Source organism: Lepidochelys kempii, chromosome 1 (genome assembly GCF_965140265.1).
Source record: "Lepidochelys kempii isolate rLepKem1 chromosome 1, rLepKem1.hap2, whole genome shotgun sequence".
NCBI lineage: Eukaryota > Metazoa > Chordata > Testudines > Cheloniidae > Lepidochelys > Lepidochelys kempii.
In genome coordinates this window covers 211,135,928-211,159,841 of record NC_133256.1, presented here as the reverse complement: position 1 = coordinate 211,159,841, position 23,914 = coordinate 211,135,928, and the positions used below count along the sequence as shown (strand labels likewise).

General features: G+C 44.0%; 1 protein-coding gene across 1 annotated transcript in view; it reads right to left on the bottom strand.

Annotated features, from left to right (window-relative positions):
• LOC140906703 (scavenger receptor cysteine-rich domain-containing protein SCART1-like) overlaps window positions 1–19,254 on the bottom strand; it is a 40,304-nt gene extending 21,050 nt beyond the window's left edge. Inside the window, exons 1-5 of the mRNA XM_073331191.1 lie at window positions 18,894–19,254; window positions 14,946–15,266; window positions 6,777–7,091; window positions 6,230–6,544; window positions 3,143–3,460 (exon numbers count right to left, since the gene is read on the bottom strand). Coding sequence (XP_073187292.1) covers window positions 3,143–3,460; window positions 6,230–6,544; window positions 6,777–7,091; window positions 14,946–15,266; window positions 18,894–19,254 — 1,630 coding nt within the window. The remainder of the gene's footprint in view (window positions 1–3,142; window positions 3,461–6,229; window positions 6,545–6,776; window positions 7,092–14,945; window positions 15,267–18,893) is intronic.
• Between the last annotated feature and the right edge of the window lie 4,660 nt (window positions 19,255–23,914).

Here is a 23,914-nt window from a genome sequence, read left to right as displayed (position 1 = left end):
TGGGGCTGGCTGGCCTGCCTCCTGCAGAGACTCCGAGTGGCTGGGGCTGGGGCCGTGCTACCCAGCGCACTGGGGCTGGGGGCGCTGCAGCCACACAGCCTGACACTCTGGGGCTGGAGGTGGCCCAGCTGCCTGAAGCACTGGGGCTGGGGCCTCGCCCCCCGGCCCCTTGTGCTAGGGCTGGGGGCCACGGTGGGGTGCTTTGGGCTCCTGCGGGGGTGGGGGAGGGGAAGAAGAAGAGTAGGGGCAAGGCCTTAGGCACAAGGGGAGGGAGAAAGGGGGGCACAAGGGGAGGGGCGGGGCCTTGGGCACAAGGGGAGAGGCTGGGGGCTAGCCTCCCCCAAAGGCCGGGTCACTGGCCACCCATTCGTGCAATGTGATAAAACTACAAGAAACTAAGCTGTCTACTCTAGACTGGATGCATAGAGGCATCATATTGGAGAGCTGGGAGAGGAGAGAGGTTCCCAGTATGGTTCTCAGAAGAACTATTTGAATTTGTCAGACAGAAACATTTTCCATCTGAAAATGATGATTTGACAAAATTGCAACAATTGTGTTTATTTTTTCAAAGTTTTAGATCAAAGTATCAAAACATATTGTTTCAATAATGCTGAAATGTTTAATTTCTGCTTTATCATTTCTACTTTTATGTTATATTATGTCATATTACAATTATAATAAACATAAAAGTCAAGGCAATGGGGTCAAAACAAAATGTTGTTTCAATTTTTCTGAAACAAAATTTTGGAATTTTTGCTTGTGTGAAATTTCAAATTTTAATTTTAATTTGGAGGGGAAAATCAAAATTTTCCCAGTTTCCTGTGGAATGGGAATTCTGGTTTCTGACCCACTCAAGTTCTGAGGAGCACCCCTACCTGATCCTGCTCCCTTGACACCATGAGGGGAAAATATGAAACAATCTAATGTGTCTTTAGAAATCTGTTTAATCTATTTTGGGAGAGCAAATACCATTTACATTAACCATAAATGTAAGTTATTGTGTGGTGTCATTACAGGGCAGAGTTAAGGTTGTCTATTTCCAGGGATCTACTACCACTCAGGACAGGGCTCTCATCACTGGGCTATGAGTCATCCTGATGTGGGTCTCTCTCCCATTGACATTGTTCCACTTTAATTAAATAAATATAATTGGGCAGAGAAAGAATCATTCTATTGCCTAGAGTGCTCATCCTAGAGGCAGGAGATCTCTGTTCAAATCCCTCCTACTTATCAGGGAAAGAGGGGACTTTCCACATCCTAGGTGAGTGTGTTAACCACTGGGATAAAAGCGGCACTCCTTCTTTCTATTTCCTTCCTCCCCCTCCCCCACTCCTTTTTGCTGTTCTACATGGAGTTAGATGTCCTCCGACATGTCTACCACATCGGACTCTGCACACGAGTTAGGCACAGAAATGCCTCTCTTCCCCCAGTTCCTGGAGCATGCTCTGAGACTGGTGCCTCCCTGCAGCTCAGACTTACACTGGAATAAAAGACTTGTGACATGGCTGCAGCTGACCTGGAGCTCAGGCTGCAGGGCTAAAAATTCCTGTGTAGACCTTTGGGCTTGGCTTGGGGCCCAGGCTCTGGTATCCTCGCAGCACCTGATCTGGGCCAGTTGCAGGTGTTTAATTGCTGGGTAGACATACACTTAGGTGCCTGTCTCCATGAGAGGGGCAGAGTTTAGGACACACCCCTCTCACTAGCATCTCCCATTGACTAATTTACAAGGCTTCCTGACTAGTGAGCTGGCTTTTGTGAGTCCCATTCTAAGGCTTCTATCTCTTCCCACTCATTGTATAGGGCGCCTAACTCAGGTGTTGTAGATCACGTCATTCCTGTGATTTTCTAAGCTCTTAAAAGATAAGTTTTGCAATGCCTACTTCCTTTGTAGGTCCAGGCTTTAGTGATCTTTCTTTGAGCTCTCACATCTCTATTGTTTGCAACAGGTCTTGGCTATTCAGCAGAGGGAATCTCCTGTGGCTACAGCACTGCCTTTTCTTTGTCCCATGAAACTCTGTTCAGATTTGGCTAAGATCTACAGTGTTCAAAATTGCCATTTCCCTTCTCTCATTTGAGTTCTTCAGGAAAATGTTAGCAGCCCGTCAAAATCACTGACCCTTCACTAACACTATCATCAAAGCAACAGCAGAGCATTCACTGTACTGTGACCAGCTCGGAGTTACCAGAGCAGCTGTAGAGGGGGAAGAGAGCAGGACTGGGTTCCTGCCCACTCCTCTGTAAATCCCAAAACCCAGCACTTGGCCTCAGTGGCCCATTTACCACCATACCCCACACTCTGGGGGCAGAACATGGGGCTAGAACCCCAAGAACCTGGCCATGGAGTAAAAGAGACACAGAGTGGATTTCCACCAACCATCCTGCTCTCACAGCACATGGTCCAACAGAAAATTCCGCAATCTGGGATAATACATGGAGTGGGAGTTCCCCCAATTTTGAAGGTGAGGGAGAGAGAGCCAGACCAGGCTGGATTTCCCCACAACCATCATGCAGACCCAGCAACCCATTCCCTTCTTGGATAACAGCCTTCTCCTGCTGCTAGCTGACATTGTTAGTTCTGCAGGTTAAATAGTAGCAGCAATCTGGGCTCTCGTGCCAAAGGTATGAAGTAGGGGTCAGACCCCACTGAGGAGTCACAGGGGGAGGTGAGTGGTAGGGGTGCACATAATAGAATTTGGTTTTACCTCTCTCTTTTTTATAGGAAATTTCACATAAAACTACATTAAAAGAACGTTATTTGGGTTGCAGATTCAAGCTGTCAAAAGTTAGGAAATAGATTTACATTTGCTAGTGCAACCTTACCATGGGCTCTTTGTGCGCGTGCATTATGATACCGACTTGGGAGTATTTGATCACAGACTATTTTTTTCACAGGCCCCACTCCGTGCACAGGCTGGATTGTGCAGAATTGCTGAATTGCTGCTGGCGCTTAATCGCTAATGTAGTTATGCTGTTGTTTCTGCATATAACACACATACTTTTACTGGAGACGGTCCATAATGTGACTCTCAAATCCATATCTGTTTGAGATCTCAGCACAAGGTGGGTGGAGGCAGGCCCTGGGGTGGGTCATGTTCCTATTGGACAAGGACAGGCTGTTTGTAAAATGTTTACAGTAAATCACCTGAGCAAACAACACCGGCATCCTCAGTAATTCTTGCCTGGGCTGTCTCAAATGCGGAGATGTTGCAGAGAGTCAGGCGAGTCTCATTTCCTGCACAGTGGACACTTCTCAGCCCCACAGGGCCTGTTCCTCGCCCAGACTTAGGGGGGTTAAAAGCTTTCTCAGTAACTCCGCACTGGAGCTCCCTGCACACCACGCTGGCATCGTTCATGTCCCACTGGTCATCCAGCACTCTGCCCCACACACCATGGAGGGAAATCTCGACTCTCCCATCGCACCGGCTCTCTCCATTCAATAGTCTGAGCGATTCCGAATGACCTGGACCCAGGAGAGATGGGAAATAGACTGTGCACATTAGGAACAATACGAACTCTATAGTAGCTCAGTGAATAAAATGACCCATATTCAAGTCATTGCATTGATACAGGCATCTGCATGTGTCACAAGGAGGTAGTGATCGTGTGTGGCAGTGGTGTGTGTGACACAGAGATCCCTTGGCAAAGGCTCCCCAGTCCTTTGAAATTCTGTCCTCAGACCTGACAAACTCACTACACCGAACACGCATCTTGTAGGGAATTTACCCATAAGGGGTAACAGGTAGGTGTCTACAGAAAGCTCATAACTTATCACGACTCAGAACCATTATGAGATGTATGTGCAGGTAACATTTAAGTAATCATGGAAGTATATTGAATGGAGACTTTACGGACTTGCAGTAAAAGTTAGTCACCAGGGATAACAGGTCTCAGTGATGGCCCATTCAAGCAGGAGGGAGCTGACACCCCTCCCTGGTTAGCCAGTGAGGTAATTCGAGGCTCAATTGCTCCATTCCCAGACTATCAATGGAAACCCTCAGAGACAACTGCAAACAATCAAAACCAAAACAGAGGTAAAAAAGGAACAATACAACAGCAGGGAATCACCCTGCCTATGAATTTAGACAAAAGACTGGTTCAGTATAACACAGAGTGGGAGAGGCATTCTGGATCCTGTCACTGAGGAGACATTTTTTGGAGCAGGGGTGTATTTGTGCAAGTTTGGATCCTGATTCCTGTGAAGCCAGACAGCACTGCAACAGACTTAACTTTTCCGGGAAACCTATTTTTTAGATAGGAAAGGTAACTGTTGATAAGTGTAAGCCTTAGGTCATGTTTTATGGTTTTGTCTTATATTGTAACCGTTTGTTTTCACCACTCTCTCTTGTTTCTAGTGAACTTTCTTTCTTAAATAAATTTTCTCCTGTTTTATTATAAGAGCTTACAAGTGCTGTGTATTATACAGGAGTTTACATTAAAACTAGTAAACTAGGGCACACTGCACTTTTGGAGAATCTGTGTCTTCTGTGAGTAGCCAGTGTCAGGGGCTGGATATCACAGAGGAATGATTCAAAGGGACTTGGAGTCTAGGATGCACCTTGTGTTAACCTGCAAGGCAAAGACATGGCTGACATAGCCCAGAGGAGAGTGTTTGAGTGACTAACAGGCTGATGATGTTAACGATCTAACACCCACCCACCATGGGCAAGGCTACCTCTTACCAGAGGCAAGAGACCACTAGGTGCCCTGGGTCCCTCAAGAACAATCACAGTTTAATCAGAGTGTTCCCGCAGTGCACAACACTACAGCTATTCTCTTCTGAAGACTATGGGGAGAAAAGTACAACTTAGAACAACCCTGAATCTGCTCTTAGTTACACCAGGGTCTGGGCAAGGCCCTACACGGCACCAGAATAAAGAACGTAAATGTGGCTTAAAGCTGCCTTCCCTGCCAACCAAGTGCAGAAACGGAGTGACTGAGAATCAGGTCTATGGTCTCAATGAGAGTTAAATACCTTGAAGACAGAGAATGGCACCTGAGTAGGCAAATGGGTTTTGTGACTGATCTAAGGGAGTTTGGCCAAGGGACATTAATGGCTTGTGGTATTAAGGAAACAATCCAAGGTGCTCTGGAGAACAGTGACCAGTGAGTCTTTGTGCCAAAATCTCTAGAAAGAACAGAAAAGAGAGAGAGAGAGAGAGAGAGAGAGAGAGAGAGAGAGAGAGAGAACCCTGTTTACAATGGGGAAACTCTAGTACGTGGTCCCACATAGTTTGTTTTGTTTGTTTGTCTTGATTTTAACACAAAGAAATTAACTAATAGATCCAAATATGGTACGGTGGCAGTCACTGCATACTTATGGTTGGGACTGAGTTTCTTTTATAATTTTGGCCACCCTCCTAACTTATCCTAGTATTGGCCTCTATGTTGCCCATTGAAATCTGTGGTAAAGGACCATTTTCACTGTCTAAAAAGTAAACCAGTTGAGGGTGCACCTTAAAGTACAAAAGGGTTCACCAGTCTAAAAATCATTGAATGCTTCATTGCTTTGTTTCTTGACAGAACAAGAAGCAATGGTCTCAAGTTGCAGTGGGGGAGGTCAAGGTTGGATATTAGGAAACACTATTTCACTAGGAGGGTGGTGAAGCATTGGAATTGGTTACCTAGGGAGGTGGTGGAAACTCAATCCTTAGAGGTTTTTAAGGCCCGGCTTGACAAAGCCCTGGCTGGGATGATTTACTTGCTTTTGGTCCTGCTTTGAGCAGGGGCTTGGACTAGATGATTCACTCTGCATCATGAAGAAGAGCAGAGTTGAGGCTGGGGGGCTGAACTGAAGGGTGGCAACTCAGAGGGAACAGAACTGATGGATGCCTGGGTAGGGACAGAACTATTTGCTGGGCAGGGGACAGGCAGATGTGGGGGTGAGCGCTCCTGCAGTCGGGGCCAAAATCATCTTACGCAATACAGTGGGGCAGCCACCAGGGGCACTCTCGGTACCAGTCTGATGAATTCTAGCTCTGTCCTAGCAGCTCCTTTCTGTTGGAGTCAAATGCTCCTATTCTTCTTGTTCAGTCTTAGCATCTTCCATGATAAAATGGTCTGGGAGGCAACATTGCTGAAGTGTGGAGTACAAGGATTTCTCCAGGTAGTAACTATTATTTTACCTCATGATCCTTGATTCTAGATCATTCTTCCTCTCCCTGTGCTCTGGAGGGCAGTGTCAGACACTGAGGGGCAGGTGTCATTAATCCAGCATTTCTGCTGCACTTACCTGAGCAAATTACATTGGCATCATTGTCATGCGGGCACGGAGATGCCCCCAGGGCAGTCACAGGGCAATGGCCCAAATGGGGTTCAGTCCCTTTACAATGAAATGTGTCTTTCCAGACAAAGCCTGTTCCTTTCCCAAAATACCCTCCTCCTGGAGCTGATACAGCGAACCCACAGTCGAGCTGATGACAGAGAACGTTGGCATCTGATAGATCCCAGTGTGAGTCACAGACAGTTCCCCAGGCACCAAGAACCTGGATCTCCACCCTCCCTGAGCACGCTGTGCTGCCGTTCACCAGCTGGAACGCTGTGTGCCCTGGGGAGAAGGGAGAAGGGGTTTAGAGAGGGAGCCTTGGAGCAATTTCATATCAAATTGATAAGTACGGGAAGTCAGGGGTGACTGATCCCTTTCTTATTGTTAGGGTTTTACAGGAAGCTGATGGCACCCTCTTATCCCAGCTCCCTACAGAGTGAGATTATTTTATTGCTGCACCCTAATCTAGAATACACAACACTGGGATTTTAAAGACATCATGCTGAATTCTTACTTGAGCATATGGCGCTGGCATCATTTGCATGTGAGCATGTCTGATTCACATGTGATATCCTGGGACAGTATGCAAGGTGTGACTCATTCCCCACGCACTGCAGCTCTTCAGTCCAGATCAGCCCCTGTCCTTCTCCAAAGTGAGCTCCTCCCGGGATAGATAAAGCTCTTCCACACTCTAATTCATTACAGATAACACTGGCAGCTTTGAGATCAAAGTGTGCATCACAGAGTGTAGCCCATGTTTCACCATGTCTTATTTCCACACGTCCTGAGCAGGGATTATCTCCTCCCACCAGCCGAGGCTGTGAGTAGCCTAGAGAGTCAAACAATCCATCAATGAATGTTACACTTACACTCCATACTCGCCACTACACCTTTCAGTAAATAGACATGTTTTTCAAACTTTTTCATAACAATGTTTAGAAATCATGGATTATACCTATGAGTACGTTAAAAAATACAGTACCTGTAATTAAATATCTGTTCTTGAAATATGGACCTTTGTGTCACTATTTAGAAACGAACACTACTGTCAGTGTTTTTTAACTAATTGTGAAGGATGTGAGAGAGGCCTGTATTATTTTATGAAGTTTTGCTTGTTTTCTTGCTGTGTTGTCTGCTACAGGATTACTAAAAGTACTCCAAGAAGAGGTGTGTTCTTAATTCAGTTTAGCTAACTTGGGTTAAATAGCAGTGAGGACACACCAGTTCAGCTTTTAACTCAGGGCAGGCCTATACTACAAACGCTGCATCAGCAACTGCACCAGTGCAGCTGTAGTGCTTTGATGAAGACACTCTAAGCCGAAGGGAGAGAGCTCTCCTGTCAGCTTAGTTACGCCATCTCCACAAGAGCTGGTAGCTATATCAGCAGGAGAAGCTCTCCCACCAACATAGCACTGTCTACACGGACAGTTAAGGTTGGTATAACTAGGTCTCTCAGGGGTGTGGATTTTTCACACCTATGAGCAGTGTAGTTATACCCATAGTGTAGACCTGGCCTGAGATTAGCAGTTCAAATCAAGCCCAGGGCAGCCTGAGGTTGAATTTGAGCTGCTAACCTGAGTTAAAAGGCAAGTTGCCATGTTTTCACTGATATTTTAATTAGAGTTAACTAATGGGGGTTAGCTAACCCACGTTAAGAATACACTTTTTTGCAGTCTATGCATTCCCTGAGGGTTAAATCAGACCTGGATGGTTTGTTTCCACAAGAAACAAGACAATATTTTAGATAACTCATTCACTGATATTCAGAAGAAAATACAGGTGACAATACCTTTGAAATTTTAACACTGTCCATGCTGCGATCAGCTGCTTGGCTAGTGAAGTCGGGGGAGATCCAGGTGGGAAACTGGAATAAAATGCTTTGAAATGGATAAAAAGAATGTCCCTGAAGAGCAGGCAGAGGAAGTGGTCAAGTTATTGCTCAAGGGGAGCAAACTGATACAGAGACAAGCCCTGGAGGATGGGTCTTAACTTTTAAGCAGCTGGACCTGCCTAAGTTTTAAGGAAGATGCTAAGCTTTAGGTAAGATAGAAGCATATTTGTTGTGTAAAAACTTGTTCTGCCTTATTCCCGCTGCTGCGATTAAATAATACTGATACCGAGGCAGTGGCAGTGCGTAACCAGCTGGCTCTGCCCCTGATGTAAGGGCACTCTGCATTGGAGATATTCCCTGGGGGAGGTTGCACTTGTCCTGTGGCCCCATGCTCCAGGTTAGCTCTGCCATTAACCTGCTGTCTGACCTCAGACTAGTCATTTCACCTTTCTGGACCTCCGCTTTTTCCTGTAGTCTTTGTCTGTCTTTTCCATTCAGACTGTGAAGCAGAGACTGACTATTTACTTTGCATTTGTACAGTGCCTTACTGAAAACAAAGGCAAATTTGTATTAAAACCAAAAGAAATTTTGCCAGAGTAAAGACTGAGAAGAAAAAATGTGTAAGGACCTCAGGATTTGGCAATATGAATGGGTCTGAGCCTAACATCCGGGGAGGCAAACTTTAATTGCAAGAATAGGCATGATTTTAGGAGTCAGAGAAGAACACTCCTCTCCCCAAGTGCGAATTGAGGGTGCAAATGTATTTATTTATTATTACTTATTCTTATTATTAATTATTATTATTTATTATTATTATGTTACGGTAGCATGTACGGTGTGCTAGATGCTTTCCAGACATTCTAGAAGGGAAGGTTCCTGCTACAGGGAGTACGTGGTCCAAGGACAGAGAGACAGGTACAGAAAGTTTAGTTTTATACAAAGAAAGTTTTATACAAATTAAATAGATTTACTGGAGACAGCATGGCATGTGAGATAATTAGTGTTGCCCACTCTCCCCACGGTACTGGGTAAGATGATTTTGGCCCCGGCTACAGGAGCTCTCACCCCCACATCTGCCTGTCCCCTGTCCAGCAAATAGGTCTGTCCCTACCCAGCCACCCATCAGTTCTGTTCCCTCCCAGGTGCCAGCCCTCAGTTCAGCCCCCCAGCCTCAACTCTGCCCCTCCAGGGAGCTCCGCCCCCTCCCAAGCCAGTGCTGCGGGAGGGGCAGTGGCATATTAACGCCTAGGCCGGGAAGGCCTAGGCCTAGGGTGGCAAATTTGCAGGGGCGGCAAATTTATAATAGCAGCCAGAGGCTGCTTCCCCCAGTGCCGGTTTATACCCTCTGCCCCCAGCCCCACCCCAACTCCACCCCTTCCCCGTCCCCTCCCTGCCCCTATTGGTCCCCTTCCCCAAATCCCCACCCCAGCCTCGCCTCCTCTCCTTCGCGAACCTGTTTCATGCACAAGCACTGGCAGGGAGCAGGGAGAAGCAGAACCTGGCAGTGCCCTTAGCGGAGGAGGCAGAGGTGGAGCGGAGGCGAGCTGGGGTGGCAATTATTTCTGGGGGCGGCAATTATTTCTGGGCCTAGGGGCGGCAAAATCATTAATCGACCACTGGGGAGAGGGGAAGCCTGTTGCTCACAGGAAGGGAGGGAAACGGGGGGGAAGAGCCACCCTGAGCTGATGGCTCTTTGCTCCCCCACCCTCCAATGAAAATGGCTTCAGGTTGCTGAAGGGAAAGGGGGAGGAAGAGAGCTCTGCCGGAAACAGTTATGACTGGGTTGTTTTACCCCAGGAGGCGGGCAAGTAAGGCAGCCAGCCAATCAGAGGACTCAGGATGGAGCTTCTTGCCTCATTGTAGGACTGGGCCCCAGACCAGCCACAGTTGTGTCACTTGTGGAAAAAATTGCAAGAGTGGGCAACTTTGGGCTATAAGAGGGACTAAATGTGAAGAGGGCAGGGCCCTTGTAGATGAGATCCCAGAGGCCACAGTGTGTGCAGAGGGACATGTAGTGAAAGGCACAGAGATTTTAGAAATAGAACAAGGGGGGTTTTCTGCTTTGCTTTCGGGTTTCTGAGCCTTTAGGGGTCACTTGTTCAAACTTTTCAACCCACCCACAAAGGCTAGAAACTTCCTTTTGAAAGTATGACACAAAACAAAATGGCAAGAGTTGGTACCACTGCAGCTGTGAGGAGAGAATGATATTTTTGGTCCCACCTCTCGCCTACAGCTCTTGCAGGCGCAGAGGTCGTGTTTTAGAATCCGAGCCTGTCCTACCAGAGCTGCTGGAGCCTGAATCCCCTCTTCCATCCATCTCACCTGTTTGCCTTTCTGGGATCCGCACTAGCTCATCCTTTGCCCATGTCTGGCTTTAGAGCATGAGCTGTACAAAGGGTCCAGCCAGGCCAGGAGAGCACTGAGCTGCCAGCCTCCTGCTCACCTAGCTGCACCACTAGCAGCTCCTCCTTCCTTAGATTTTATTTATTTTTCCTCATGTGTTCCACAGAGTCCTGCAGGCTTTTATTTGTGTGTAACCCCAACCTACAGTTGCCAGCCCTTGGAGTTCAGGATTCAGCCTCTAGAGGGCCTTATCCTAAAGGACTACAGCTATAATGGCTACTATAGCCTCCTGACCCCATTTCCAGCCTGCTTGGAGTTAGGGGTGGGGACAGAAGGAACTAAAAACCTTGTCCAAGGGCAACAGGGAGGCTTCTGCATGGGGGATCTAGATGAGCAGTCCACTGAGCCTATGACAAGCCAGAGCTGCACAGCTCTCAGCGACAAGACAGACTGATTTTACACAGGTTTCAGAGGAACAGCCGTGTTAGTCTGTATTCGCAAAAAGAAAAGGAGTACTTGTGGCACCTTAGAGACTAACCAATTTATTTGAGCATGAGCTTTCGTGAGCTACAGCTCACTTCATCAGATGTTTACCGTGGAAACTGCAGCAGACTTTATATACACACAGAAATCATGAAACAATACCTCCTCCCACCCCACTGTCCTGCTGGTAATAGCTTATCTAAAGTGATCATCAGGTTGGGCCATTTCCAGCACAAATCCAGGTTTTCTCACCCTCCACCCCCACACACAAATTCACTCTCCTGCTGGTGCTAGCCCATCCAAAGTGACAACTCTTTACATAATCAAGTCGGGCTATTTCCTGCATAGATCAAGGTTTTCTCACATCCCCCCCACCCCCATACACACACAAACTCACTCTCCTGCTGGTAATAGCAGGTAATAGATTTTACACAGTGAGTTTTAGTTTGGAAGCTGGAAGAGAGACAGCACCACTCAGAGATTCATGCTCTTAGACTCTAGCTGCATGGACCAGGCAGCACCAGCATTTGGAGAGAGAGATCCTATCTGGGACTCGCTATCGATAGCCAACTGAGACCTTAGGAGGATTTCAGACCAGGGAATAGCAAGCCTGGTTGGATCCAGGACATGATCCTGCCCCATTCGGGGATGGAGAAATACTAAGGGGACTTTTGTGTAAGCTGGCCAATGCTGCAGCGGTGCAGACACTATACCAGGATACACAAACTCAGCCATACTGTCTGCCTTGGTAAGGTGCCAGGCAGACAGCTGGGGTTTGGAAGAATTTATGAGTGTTAAATTCTGGAGAATAGGCTTACTTATTACAAGAGATGACCAGCAATTTTGCCACTCAAGTTACTGGTTTTATGGTAAGTATGAATGAGGGTGGGTGAGTATGTATGTTGTGCTGAGAGTTTTGTACTGATTTGTGCAGGTGGTGAATGAGGAGTGTGGGCTAAGGTGAGGAGCTGTGTGTGTTTGATGTTATTGTGTGTTCTGTGTTGATTTGTGTGTGGGTTGTGTTGTGCTGGGAAAGCTATGTTGATTTGTTTGGGTGTGTCAGTTGCCTTGGGGAGTTTGTGGTGAGTTGTATGGGTGGCAAATCAAACTTTGAAGAACAGTGGCATTTGGGCCAAGGACCCCATGATCTGTGCTGTCCCTCTTGTATCACTGACTCATTACAACCAATTAAATTGTTGCATGAAAATTAGCTGTAGAGTAGGGGTGGTGAATGGTTGAGTTAACTCTAATATCACAGTGGTTTAGGACTCTTGGCATGGTATAGATGGGTACGTTACCGTTATATTATATATAGATTAGTTAACCTTAACCTTTTCCTTCCCTTGAGCCTAGTTTCCTGTTCACAGTAAAGTTACCACCACTGCTATGCTGTTATTTTTTATGTGTCCTTCCTTTGCTGGGGTTTGTTCTATTTACTTGATTGTCTCCTGTGAACAAGCAAATAAAAAAATAAAATAAAACAAGCACCTATCAGCGGGAACAAAATAGCTGTAATCAAAACCAGCATGAAATAACTCCCTAAAAAACTTAATAAAAAGACAAAATAATAAAATAATTAAAAAAAAAAAGAAATTAAAGAAACAAGCACTCATCAAACAACAATTGATTAGAGCATAATCATTCAAAAATCATTGGTCCCAATGAGAAAAATCATTATATAAACAGGGTGCCTTGCCATGAAACTTTGGATTTGTCCTGCCAAGACTTCCCCAGAGCATCGTGTCGCAACTGACAGAACCGAGCTCCTACCTACCGGGCCACTAGATTGCGCCGGACTCTGGACTGGTAACTATAACATTGACTGGCGGGACAGTGTGTGTGCGTGTGATTGAATGCATATGCTAATTGTTGTATCTTCAATAAATGTGGCATATTGCCTTTTCCCCTGAAAAAGATCTCGTGTGCTTCTTATAAGCATAACAATAGTAAGTGCCAGGGAGAGAAAAGGCCATACCCCAGGAGAGAGGGCACCTGTGTTAGTACATCAGGTGCCAATGCCTTTGTCTGTCACACTGTGTACTCAAAGAATATCATAGAATATCAGGGTTGGAAGGGACCTCTGGAGGCCATCTAGTCCAACCCCCTGCTCAAAGCAGGACCAATCCCCAACTAAATCATCCCAGCCAGGGCTTTGTCAAGCCTGACCTTAAAAATTTCTGAGGAAGGAGATTCCACCACCTCCCTAGGTAACACAATATGTCTATGTCTAGTGCAAGGTGTATGTGCACAGGAGACCCTTCCCATACTAGATGCAATTATGCAATTTTACTCAGCCCTTGCACAACCACAACAGGAATTTGGTGAATTCTGATCACTCCATTTTATGATAGATACTCATAAATCAGAGAATGCTATAAGGAGTGAGACTATGCAGACACACTGTGGACTGGGGGGCAAGGAAACTGTGGCCAAATGCACCCCTGTAATCACAACCTGCACACTATTGTAATAATCTTTGTATAAAATATGCCTTCTGAGGTATCATTTGGAAACTAATAACTCACTGGGCAATAATATCATGGGGAAATGTGTGTAGCATCATTATGTGTGAAGTTATGAAATTCCCCTGTATGATGTTAAAGGGACATGTTCAAATTCTTGTGGTCTGATTAGGCAGAACTGGTCAAGTAGGTCTTAAACAAAGGGATGTGCAGTTACCTCAGTTTACATATAGTCTGTAAACAGAGTCCTCAGACAGCAGGGGAGAAAATAAAGGAGACAAAGAAAATCTGCATCTCAGAACATACAGGTTTCAGAGTAACAGCCGTGTTAGTCTGTCTTTGCAAAAAGAAAAGGAGTACTTGTGGCACCTTAGCGACTAACCAATTTATTTGAGCGTGAGCTTTCGTGAGCTACAGCTCACTCATGCTCAAATAAATTGGTTAGTCTCTAAGGTGCCACAAGTACTCCTTTTCTTTTTTCAGAACATACAGGTGAAATAACATGAAGCATCTTTCCTTACTAGATTCCATGTCTCCTTCTGCTCAGCTGGACAGAATTTTATGAGGGGGACTGAACTATATAAGTAAAGGGCAAACACCCAGGGGTATCTCTCTTCCTGTCCATCTCCAGTCTGACAGAGTGATTTCCAGTTTGGTAGCATTTTATATTCATGCACAACATACCCAAAAGTGAAGAATCAGGCTCTGAATTTCACTCTGGTGGTTGGGAATAATTTTCTAAAAGCCTGAGTGATCATGCAGTTGAATAAACATTGTGGGAGATAACAGATCTACCATTAGATGTGTGACATGAGGTTAGACAAGACTCTAATGGGAAATGCCTTGCATGATCATAGAATCATAGAATATCAGGGTTGGAAGGACCTCAGGAGGTCATCTAGTCCAACCCCCTGCTCAAAGCAGGACCAATCTCCCATAGTTGCCCCAGATCCCTAAATGGCCCCCTCAAGGACTGAACTCACAACCTTGGGTTTAGCAGGCCTGAACTCACAACCTTGGGTTTAGCAGGCCAATGCTCAAACCACTGAGCTATTCCTCCCCCCCAAATGATGCTGTAATTGGATCTGGCTACTCTCTGCCACTAAAAGTTCCTATTGTCTGATACTTTCTAAGCTCTCAAATGGCTGCATAGAGAAAAGTATGGGTCTATTTCCTTTGAAAACATTATTACTCAACAGGATTTTATGGGCTTTCCAGGTAGGCACACCAATGCCATGGCGATAGGCGCAGTTTAAATATGTACATAGAATAGCTTATTAAATACCAATACTTTCCCTAGTTTGGATATACAAAATAAATTTGAAACCCATGAAAGGAAAATGGAAAATGTGGTATTGAGACAACTGCAGTGAGGTTAATAAAGGAGACTCTAAAGATATCTGGGTTGGGAATTACATAGGGATTTGCTCACTATAATGTGAGAGTAATAATTTCAGGATTTGATCATATTTACCCACTTCTACATTAGTTTGTGGGAATGGAACAAACTCTGGATTCAATCCCTTTTCTCACATGGCAAGTAGAAGGATGGCTGATTTCTTACCTGAGCAGGTCACTCCAGCATGGAAAGGATGAGAGCATGTTGAATTTACATTCCGTGTTAAAAATCTGCAGTCCCAGATTGTTGACTCACTCCCATGACAAACATCTCCTACTACCAAGTATGGTGTGGAATCTTCTCCAAAGTCGGCAGCACCATGGACACTAACTGCAGAACCACATCCCAAGTGTTTGCAAGCTACTGCAGCATGTTTCATAGGTGAGACAGTAGAACACAGAATGGCGCTCAGTTCACCAATCTTAATCATCGCTCTCCCAGCACATGGGTTGCTTCCGTTGACCAACTTTAGATCAGTAGTTCCACCTTCAAGTAGAATCAGGACAGAGTTATTGGAGAGAGCACTGAGCCACATCCCCATTATTATTACTAATGGAGCTAGTCAAATAGTATTTGAAAAATATAATACGGTAACTCCTCGCTTAACATGGTAGTTATGTTCCTGAAAAATGCTACTTTAAGCGAAATGATGAGTGCAGCGGAGGGCAACGAAAATGATTTGGGGGCTTGGGGACATGAATTATGAGGAGAGTGCTGAGGGAGCTGGGGTTATTTTGTCTGCAGAAGAGAAGAGTGAAGGGGATTTGATAGCAGCCTTCAACTACCTGAAGGGGGGTTCCAAAGAGGATGGAGCTCAGCTGTTCTCAGTGGTGGCCGATGACAGAACAAGAAGCAATGGTTGCAGTGGAGGAGGTCTAGGTTGGATATTAGGAAACCTCATTTCACTAGGAGGGTGGTGAAGCACTGGAATGGGTTACCTAGGGAGGTGGTGGAATCTCCATCCTCAGAGGTTTTTAAGGTCCAGCTTGACAAAGCCTTGGCTGGGATGATTTAGTTGGTGTCGGTCCTGCTTTGAGCAGGGGATTGGACTTGATGACCTCCTGAGGTCTCTTCCAACCCTAATATTCTATGATTCTATGATTTGCAGCAAATATTGTACAAAGGTTGTTGTGTAAGGTGTCTATGAAAAGGTTATGATTTGCTGGTTATGATTATGCTATCTGTATGTGTGTATCATTTTTGTAGTCGAAGTTTATGAATATTGGCTATGTACTTGTATCTCAATGTGTAGCATTAGTGAAACATTTGGTCAGTTTCTTGAGAAAGGAATTTGCAGATTAAGTGCCCAATCAAAAAACACTTAAGTGACAATGGACCTCAGGAGACTCCAATCCACATGAAAAGTCTTCCTGCGATGTTCAAGGTAGCATGTGAGCAATGGCTGATCTCCCTGTAAAAGAACTGAGTCATGCATGGACATGTGACTTGCCCATGTGGCTACAAACTCCATGTTGTTGCTGTGATTTTGCACAAGAGAAAAAAGGGGTTTCCGCCCACAAGAGAAAGAATATAAAAGGCCCTGGAAATCCCTCCATTTTGTCTTCAATCCTGCTTCTTACTTCTGGAGGAACCTTGCAACAAACTGAAGCTCTGAACAAAGTACAGACGCTCCCCGACTTACACAATCGTTCTGTTCTGTGTAACTCAAATTTTGCGTAAGTCGGAAACGTATACCTGATCATTAAGCAAAAAAAAAACCCCTCCTATTTCTAGTTTATGGAACTTTTTCTGTAAGTGCGGATTTGCGTAAGTCGGGTCTTGCGTAAATCAGGGAGCGGTTTGTACTGCCCATCCCAGCTGTGGATGTACTCCAGAGACTTGACTTGAAACTGCAGTTTATTCCATCACTGCTACAAGCCTGAACCAAGAAATTTGCCATTACTGTATGTAGTTGATTCCATTTAACCAATATTAACTCTTATTAATATTTATTTCTTTTATGAATAAACCTTTAGATTTTAGATTCTAAAGGATTGGCAACAGCATGATTTGTGGGTAAGATCTGACTTGTATATTGACCAGGGTCTGGGGCTTGGTCCTTTGGGATTAAGAAAATCTTTTTTCTTTTACTGGGGTATTGGTTTTCATAACCATTTGTCCGCATAACAAGTGGCACTGGTGGTAATACTGGGAAACTGGAGTGTCTGAGGGAATAGCTTCTATAACTTAAGGTCAGCCAGTGGGGTGAGACCAAAGTCTTCGCTGTTTGGCTGATTTGGTGTGCCTTAGTAATAAAAGAAACCCAGCCTTGGGCTGTATTTGCCCTGCTCTAAGCAATTTGTCCTGAATCGATACTCTCAGTTATGTCCCTCCAGAGGCAGCATTGTTACAGCTTGTTCCCTGTCCCCCCATTGACTCAAACCCTCCCAAGTGGTTCATAGTTAATTCTGTGTCCTTCTTTTAGAATGGCACGCCCCGCACACAGCCAATCAAGTTTGCACAGAGTAGCAGGGAAGGGGAAAGGGAGAAAGGGGGAAGGGGCTCTACCCAGTTCCACACCCTTTTTCGTTTCTTACAGGAAGTAGATAAGGGAATAGATTCAAAAGTTTTATGACTACTGGAACTGAAGATACCTCAAGGGAGGAGAATTCACCAAGATAGAATTACTTAGGCCTGGTCTACACTTAAAATTTAGATCAATATAGCTACATCTCTCAGGATGTGAAAAATTCACACCCCTGTTCACCATAGCTATGCCAACCTAAACCCTGTTGTAGATGTGGCTAAATTGATGTAAGAATGAAAGTTAGATTAAGTAAATCGATGGAAAAGTCTCCATCACTGTGGGAAGCATCTACACCGGGGTGCTCCAACAGCACACCTGCAGCGCCATAGCTGTGCTGGTGTAGTGCCTGTAGTGTAGATACACCCTTTGACTGTAAGCTCTTTGAGGCAGGGACCATCTCTTTTTCTGTCTCGGTACAGATGAAGCACGGTAGGGTCCTGGTGCCTGACTGGGGCTCCTAGGCACTATGGTAATACTACTGATAAGAAAGAAATACATTTTCAAAGAGGAAGAGGAGATGATGATGACAAAACTAGCACAGGGCCACGGGTCTTGTCTGTGCTTTCAACCAGCTACATGAGCATTCTGTTGAAGTTAAGTCCTTCTGAATAATGGAGGAATATCTGCAGGACAGTAACAAAGCACTATCTACAGCTGATCAAATACTAAAAAATGAAGTTGGTGAATTATTTGCATATTGATTCAATCATATCTCAGCTCCTTAGCATCGCCACCTTCAGGAATATTCAGAAATCTAACCAGACACTCTGGTGACCTTCCCCAGACCTGGTGAAGACCTCTGTGAAGCACAAAAGCTTGTATCTTCCATCAACAGAAGTTGGTCCAATAAAAGATGTTAGGAAGCTGGAGCAGGGAGGTGGGTGGAGTATGTGATCCATTGTGGAGGTAAAAGAATTATTAGTTATTAGAGAATTGAGGTAAATTTGTGAATTTGACTCCCAACCTAACTCTATCTGTCTATTCTAGCCTAGTGTAGGCTTTTCTATAGAACGTATAATTGCAGCAGCTATATACTACCTCTCCTACTCTACACAGCAAGGTCACCAAGGCCCAGGATAGATTGTCTGGAGACTATTGGCCATATTAGTTCATACACATGAATTCAAAGTTGAACACACATATTTGAGCAAATCTTCCAATGTCTTTCTAGGTGACACAAGGTAGGTGGGGTGGAGTTTAATCCCTTACTGCTCCAGTCAGTCCTGTACCTTCCAGCACCCATACTCCCTTCTTGTTTTTGCATTTGTTATCCCACATACTCAGTTGTGTTTTGGGCCTTGAGGTCCCTCCCCTCAAGCAAGGGGTCCAACATTTAGTTTTGGGTGTGCCTAGGCTCACCTTTTTCCAGAATCCAAATAAACCTGTCATTTCCAGGAAGAAATTATTGTGGGCTGGAAATATACAAGTGGCAGGATGTCTGGTTTCTTACCTACACAGGTTACTCCAGCATAGTTTCAGGATTTGATCATATTTACCCACTTCTACATTAGTTTGCAGGAATGAAACAAGCTCTGGATACAATCCCTTTTCTCTAATGCCAAGTAGCAGGATGAGTAATTTCTTACCAAAGCAGGTCACTCCAGTATAGAAAGGATGAGAGCATGTTGACTCTGTATTCAGATTTTCCAGCCTGCAGTCCCAGATTGTTGATTGATAACATACATCTCCTACCATCAAGTATGGTCTGGAATCTTCTCCAAAATGGGCAGCATTATGGACACCAAATGCCTCTCCACATCTCAAATGTTGGCAGATTTCTGCAGCACGGGAAGCAGTAAAACACAGCTTCATCCACTGACCATTACGTTCAATCTCCACTCTCCCAACACATGGGTTGCTTCCATTGAACAGCCTGAGATCAGCAGCTCCACCTTCAAACACAATCAGGACACAATTACCAGAGAGAGCACTGAGCCACGTCCCCATCATTATTATGAATGGAGCTGGTCAAATAGTATTCAACAAATATAATATTTGGCAAATAGCAGTGGTTTATGCTTTGTGAATCTTTCACAAACAAGTCCCAATGTTTTTTCTAAAATATTCTGTAATCTCTGTTTCAAAATATTTCATTGGCACTATATGGAGATGGTAAAATTGTTAATAATGATACAAAAAAGGCAGGAGTGTTCAATAAATAATTTTGTTGTATATTGAAAAAAGCAAGATATTTTAGTCATATCACATGAGGATGATGAAATACCTTCTAGTCCATTAGTAACTAAAGAGGATGTTAAACTATTTACTGGGGATAAACATTTTAAAATCAGCAGGGCCAGATAACTTGCACCCAAGAGCAGGCTGAGAAGATTTCTAGCCTGCTGATGTTCATTTTTAAGAAATCTTGGAATACTGGGGAAATTCCCTCAACGCTGATGAGATTACTAGAATGGTTGCCCGACTGGGATTCCAGGGGGGCCACAGTGAGATTGCTTAATCAGGGAAAACTGCAAAGAATGGGACAGACAATTCCGAAAATTGGTGGTTATTTCTAATAATTAGATTCACCAAGCCAGCAACAAAACAGCTTCTACAATACCTACTGGTTACCCAGAAACCATAAATACTGTTCGCTTAAAGCAACCCAGACTTGGGCTCCCACCCAGACAGCCAAGTCAAATATGATGAGGGGATTACTGAAAATCTTGTTTATCATATAAAAAGTTGTACCAATCCCAACGAATCAGACACATTACCCTCCAGGTCAATGAATATTTCAGATCTTATCCAAATACATGCTTACAGCCAATTCTTATTAACTAAACTAAAATTTATTTTTAAAAAAAGAGAGAGTATTGGTTAAAAGATCATTATATATACAGATATGAATAAAGTTCTTAGGTCAGTTTCATAGTACAGATGGTGAGCTTTAGAGTTGAAATGAATTAGTTTAGTTGAAACAGAATTAGTTTAAAGAAAAGGAGTACTTCTGGCACCTTAGAGACTAACAAATTTAATTGAGCATAAACTTTCGTGAGCTACAGCTCACTTCATCGGATGCATGCAGTGGAAAACACAAGTGCCACAAGTACTCCTTTTCTTTTTGCGGATACAGACTAACACGGCTGCTACTCTGAAACCTGTCAGAATTAGTTTAATATGTTATAGGCCAAGGTCCAATATCAGGGTGATCCAAGACTGGAGACCTCAGTCTTGTGACTCAAACTTCCCCTGAAGAAGCTTAAGGATATCTAAGATAACAGTATCAGGGCCCTGGAGTTCTTTTTATAGTTCTCTGGCAGCCTCTTAACAGCATGCAGTCCTCTGGTGAACAATAGGCAATCATCGTGGCTTTGAAGTAAGACCTCTATTTCCTAAGCACCACCAGTAATTAGCTGCATGAATTAGAATAAGGCAACTGCCCATCTCCCCCCGGTTACAGGTAGCTGTCATAAATATAAAGGGAAGGGTAAACCCCTTTAAAATCCCTCCTGGCCAGAGGAAAAATCCTCTCACCTGTAAAGGGTTAAGAAGCTAAAGGTAACCTCGCTGGCACCTGACCAAAATGACCAATGAGGAGACAAGATACTTTCAAAAGCTGGGAGGAGGGAGAAAAACAAAGGGTCTGTGTCTGTCTGTGTGATGCTTTTGCCAGGGACAGAACAGGAATGGAGTCTTAGAACTTAATAAGTAATCTAGCTAGAGATGCGTTAGATTATGATTTCTTTAAATGGCTGAGAAAATAGCTGTGCTGAATAGAATGAATATTCCTGTCTGTGTGCTTTTTTTGTAACTTAAGGTTTTGCCTAGAGGGATTCTCTATGTTTTGAATCTAATTACCCTGTAAGGTATTTACCACCTGATTTTACAGAGGTGATTCTTTTTTACTTCTATTAAAAGTCTTCTTGTAAGGAAACTGAATGTTTTTTCATTGTTCTAAGATCCAAGGGTTTGGGTCTGTGGTCACCTGTGCAAATTGGTGAGGATTTTTACCAAACCTTCCCCAGGAAGTGGGGTGCAAAGGTTGGGAGGATTCTGGGGGGAAAGACATTTCCAAACTATGTTTTCTCAGGAACCCAGATAAAGTTTGGTGGTGGCAGTGGAAGTCCAAGGGCAAAGGGTAAAATAGTTTGTACCTTGGGGAAGTTTTAACCTAAGCTGGTAAAAGTAAGCTTAGGACGTTTTCATGCAGGTTCCCACATCTGTACCCTAGAGTTCAGAGTGGGGAAGGAACCTTGACAGTAGCTTACTACAAACTTCAAAGAGAAATAAAGACAATGATATTGTTACATTCACGGTTCATCTAAATGTTAACATTTCCTTTTGATCTCTGAATTAACAGAACATAGTGACAGACAGGAACCATTTGGTTACATTGTTAACCTCTAACAAGATACAGGTAAACATTTTCTAATTCTCTATCAATACAAGTCTACATTTCAAAGCTCAAGTTTATCTAATATGGAATGGCCCTAATTACCATTTACATACTTTTTAATATGTCTCTAAAGGTTGAATTTGGGTTCTGTAGCCTGCTTTTGGACTCAGTGTCACAGGTGGATACAAGTAACTGTAAATGTAAGATACTTAGACTTTTGTAAGGTGTTTGATTTAGTACTGTACATCATTCTGATTAAAAATAAGCACTATACAATACAGTAACTCCTCGCTTAAAGTTGTTGTTATGTTCCTGAAAAATGCTACTTTAAGCAAAACAATGTTAAGCGAATCCAATTTCCCCATAAGAATTCATGTAAATGGGGGCGGGTTATTCATAGATTCATAGATTCATAGATATTTAGGTCAGAAGGGACCATTATGATCATCTAGTCTGACCTCCTGCACAATGCAGGCCACAGAATTTCACCCACCACTCCTAAAAAAGACCTCACACCTATATCTGTGCTATTGAAGTCCTCAAATTGTAGTTTGAAGACCTCAAGGAGCAGAGAATCCTCCAGCAAGTGACCCGTGCCCCATGCTACAGAGGAAGGCGAAAAACCTCCAGGGCCTTCCAATCTGCCCTGGAGGAAAATTCCTTCCCGACCCCAAATATGGCGATCAGCTAAACCCTGAGCATATGGGCAAGATTCATCAGCCAGATACTACAGAAAATTCTTTCCCGGGTAACTTGGATCTTACCCCATCTAAAAACCCATCACAGGCCATTGGGCCTATTTACCATGAATATTTAATTACCAAAACCATGTTATCCCATCATACCATCTCCTCCATAAACTTATCGAGTTTAATCTTAAAGCAAGATAGATCTTTTGCCCCCACTACTTCCCTCGGAAGGCTATTCCAAAACTTCACTCCTCTGATGATTAGAAACCTTCGTCTAATTTCTAATCTAAATTTCCTAGTGGCCAGTTTATATCCATTTGTTCTTGTGTCCACATTGGTACTGAGTTTAAATAATTCCTCTCCCTCTCTGGTATTTATCCCTCTGATATATTTATAGAGAGCAATCATATCTCCCCTCAACCTTCTTTTAGTTAGGCTAAACAAGCCAAGCTCCCTGAGTCTCCTTTCATAAGACAAGTTTTCCATTCCTCGGATCATCCTAGTAGCCCTTCTCTGTACCTGTTCCAGTTTGAATTCATCCTTCTTAAACATGGGAGACCAGAACTGCACACAGTATTCCAGGTGAGGTCTCACCAGTGCCTTATATAACGGTACTAAAACCTCCTTATCCCTACTGGAAATACCTCTCCTGATGCATCCCAAGACGACATTAGCTTTTTTCACAGCCATATCACATTGGCAGCTCATAGTCATCCTATGGTTAGGGTCCAGGGAAATTTTTTTTGCCAGACAAAAGACATTATATACATATACAGTATAAGTTTTAAATAATTTTAAACAAACTATTTAATATTGTACTCATCAATGATGATTGTGAAGCTTGGTTGAGGCAGGGCGTAGTGGGGTCGGGGCACGGGGGCTTGGCGTGGGGTCTGACACTTCTGCCAGGGAGTGGGGTCGGCGGCTTGCCCACTCCCCAGCTGGAATGCCAGATGGGCAGAACGGGGCAAGCCCCCACACCCCGACCCTGCTCCCCACTGGGTGGAGTGGGGTGAGTCAAACAAGCTTAAATGAGTGTGACTTTAAACGAATATGTTCTTTAATAGATCAGCAACCTAATAATGAAACAATGTTAACCAGGACGACTTTAAGTGAGGAGTTACTGTAATAATAAAGCACATTAAATGGATTATGATCTCCAAAAGTGGCTGTTAATGAGGAATCATGATTGAATGGTGTGTTTGTAGTGGGCTTCTGCACTCATACTGTGCTGAACAGCAATGATCTGGAAGTAGCTATATAAGTCATTGCTGATAATATTTAGAGATGACACAATGATTGGCAGAGTGGTAAATAATGGGTAGTAAGTAGGAGTAGGGAATTGATTTTACCTTTGTATATGGCAGTTCTTGTGTTCACATATTTTAAAGGACATTGAAAAACTGGAGAGGGTACAGAGAAGAGCCACTATAATGATTTGAGGGCTGGAGAAAATGCCTTATAATGAGACACTTAAAGAGATCCATCTGGTTTAGCTTGTCAGAAAGAAGTTTGTGAGGTGACTTGATTAGTCTTGTCACAGGGATGCCTCTATACTGGGCTGCAATACTTTGGCCTC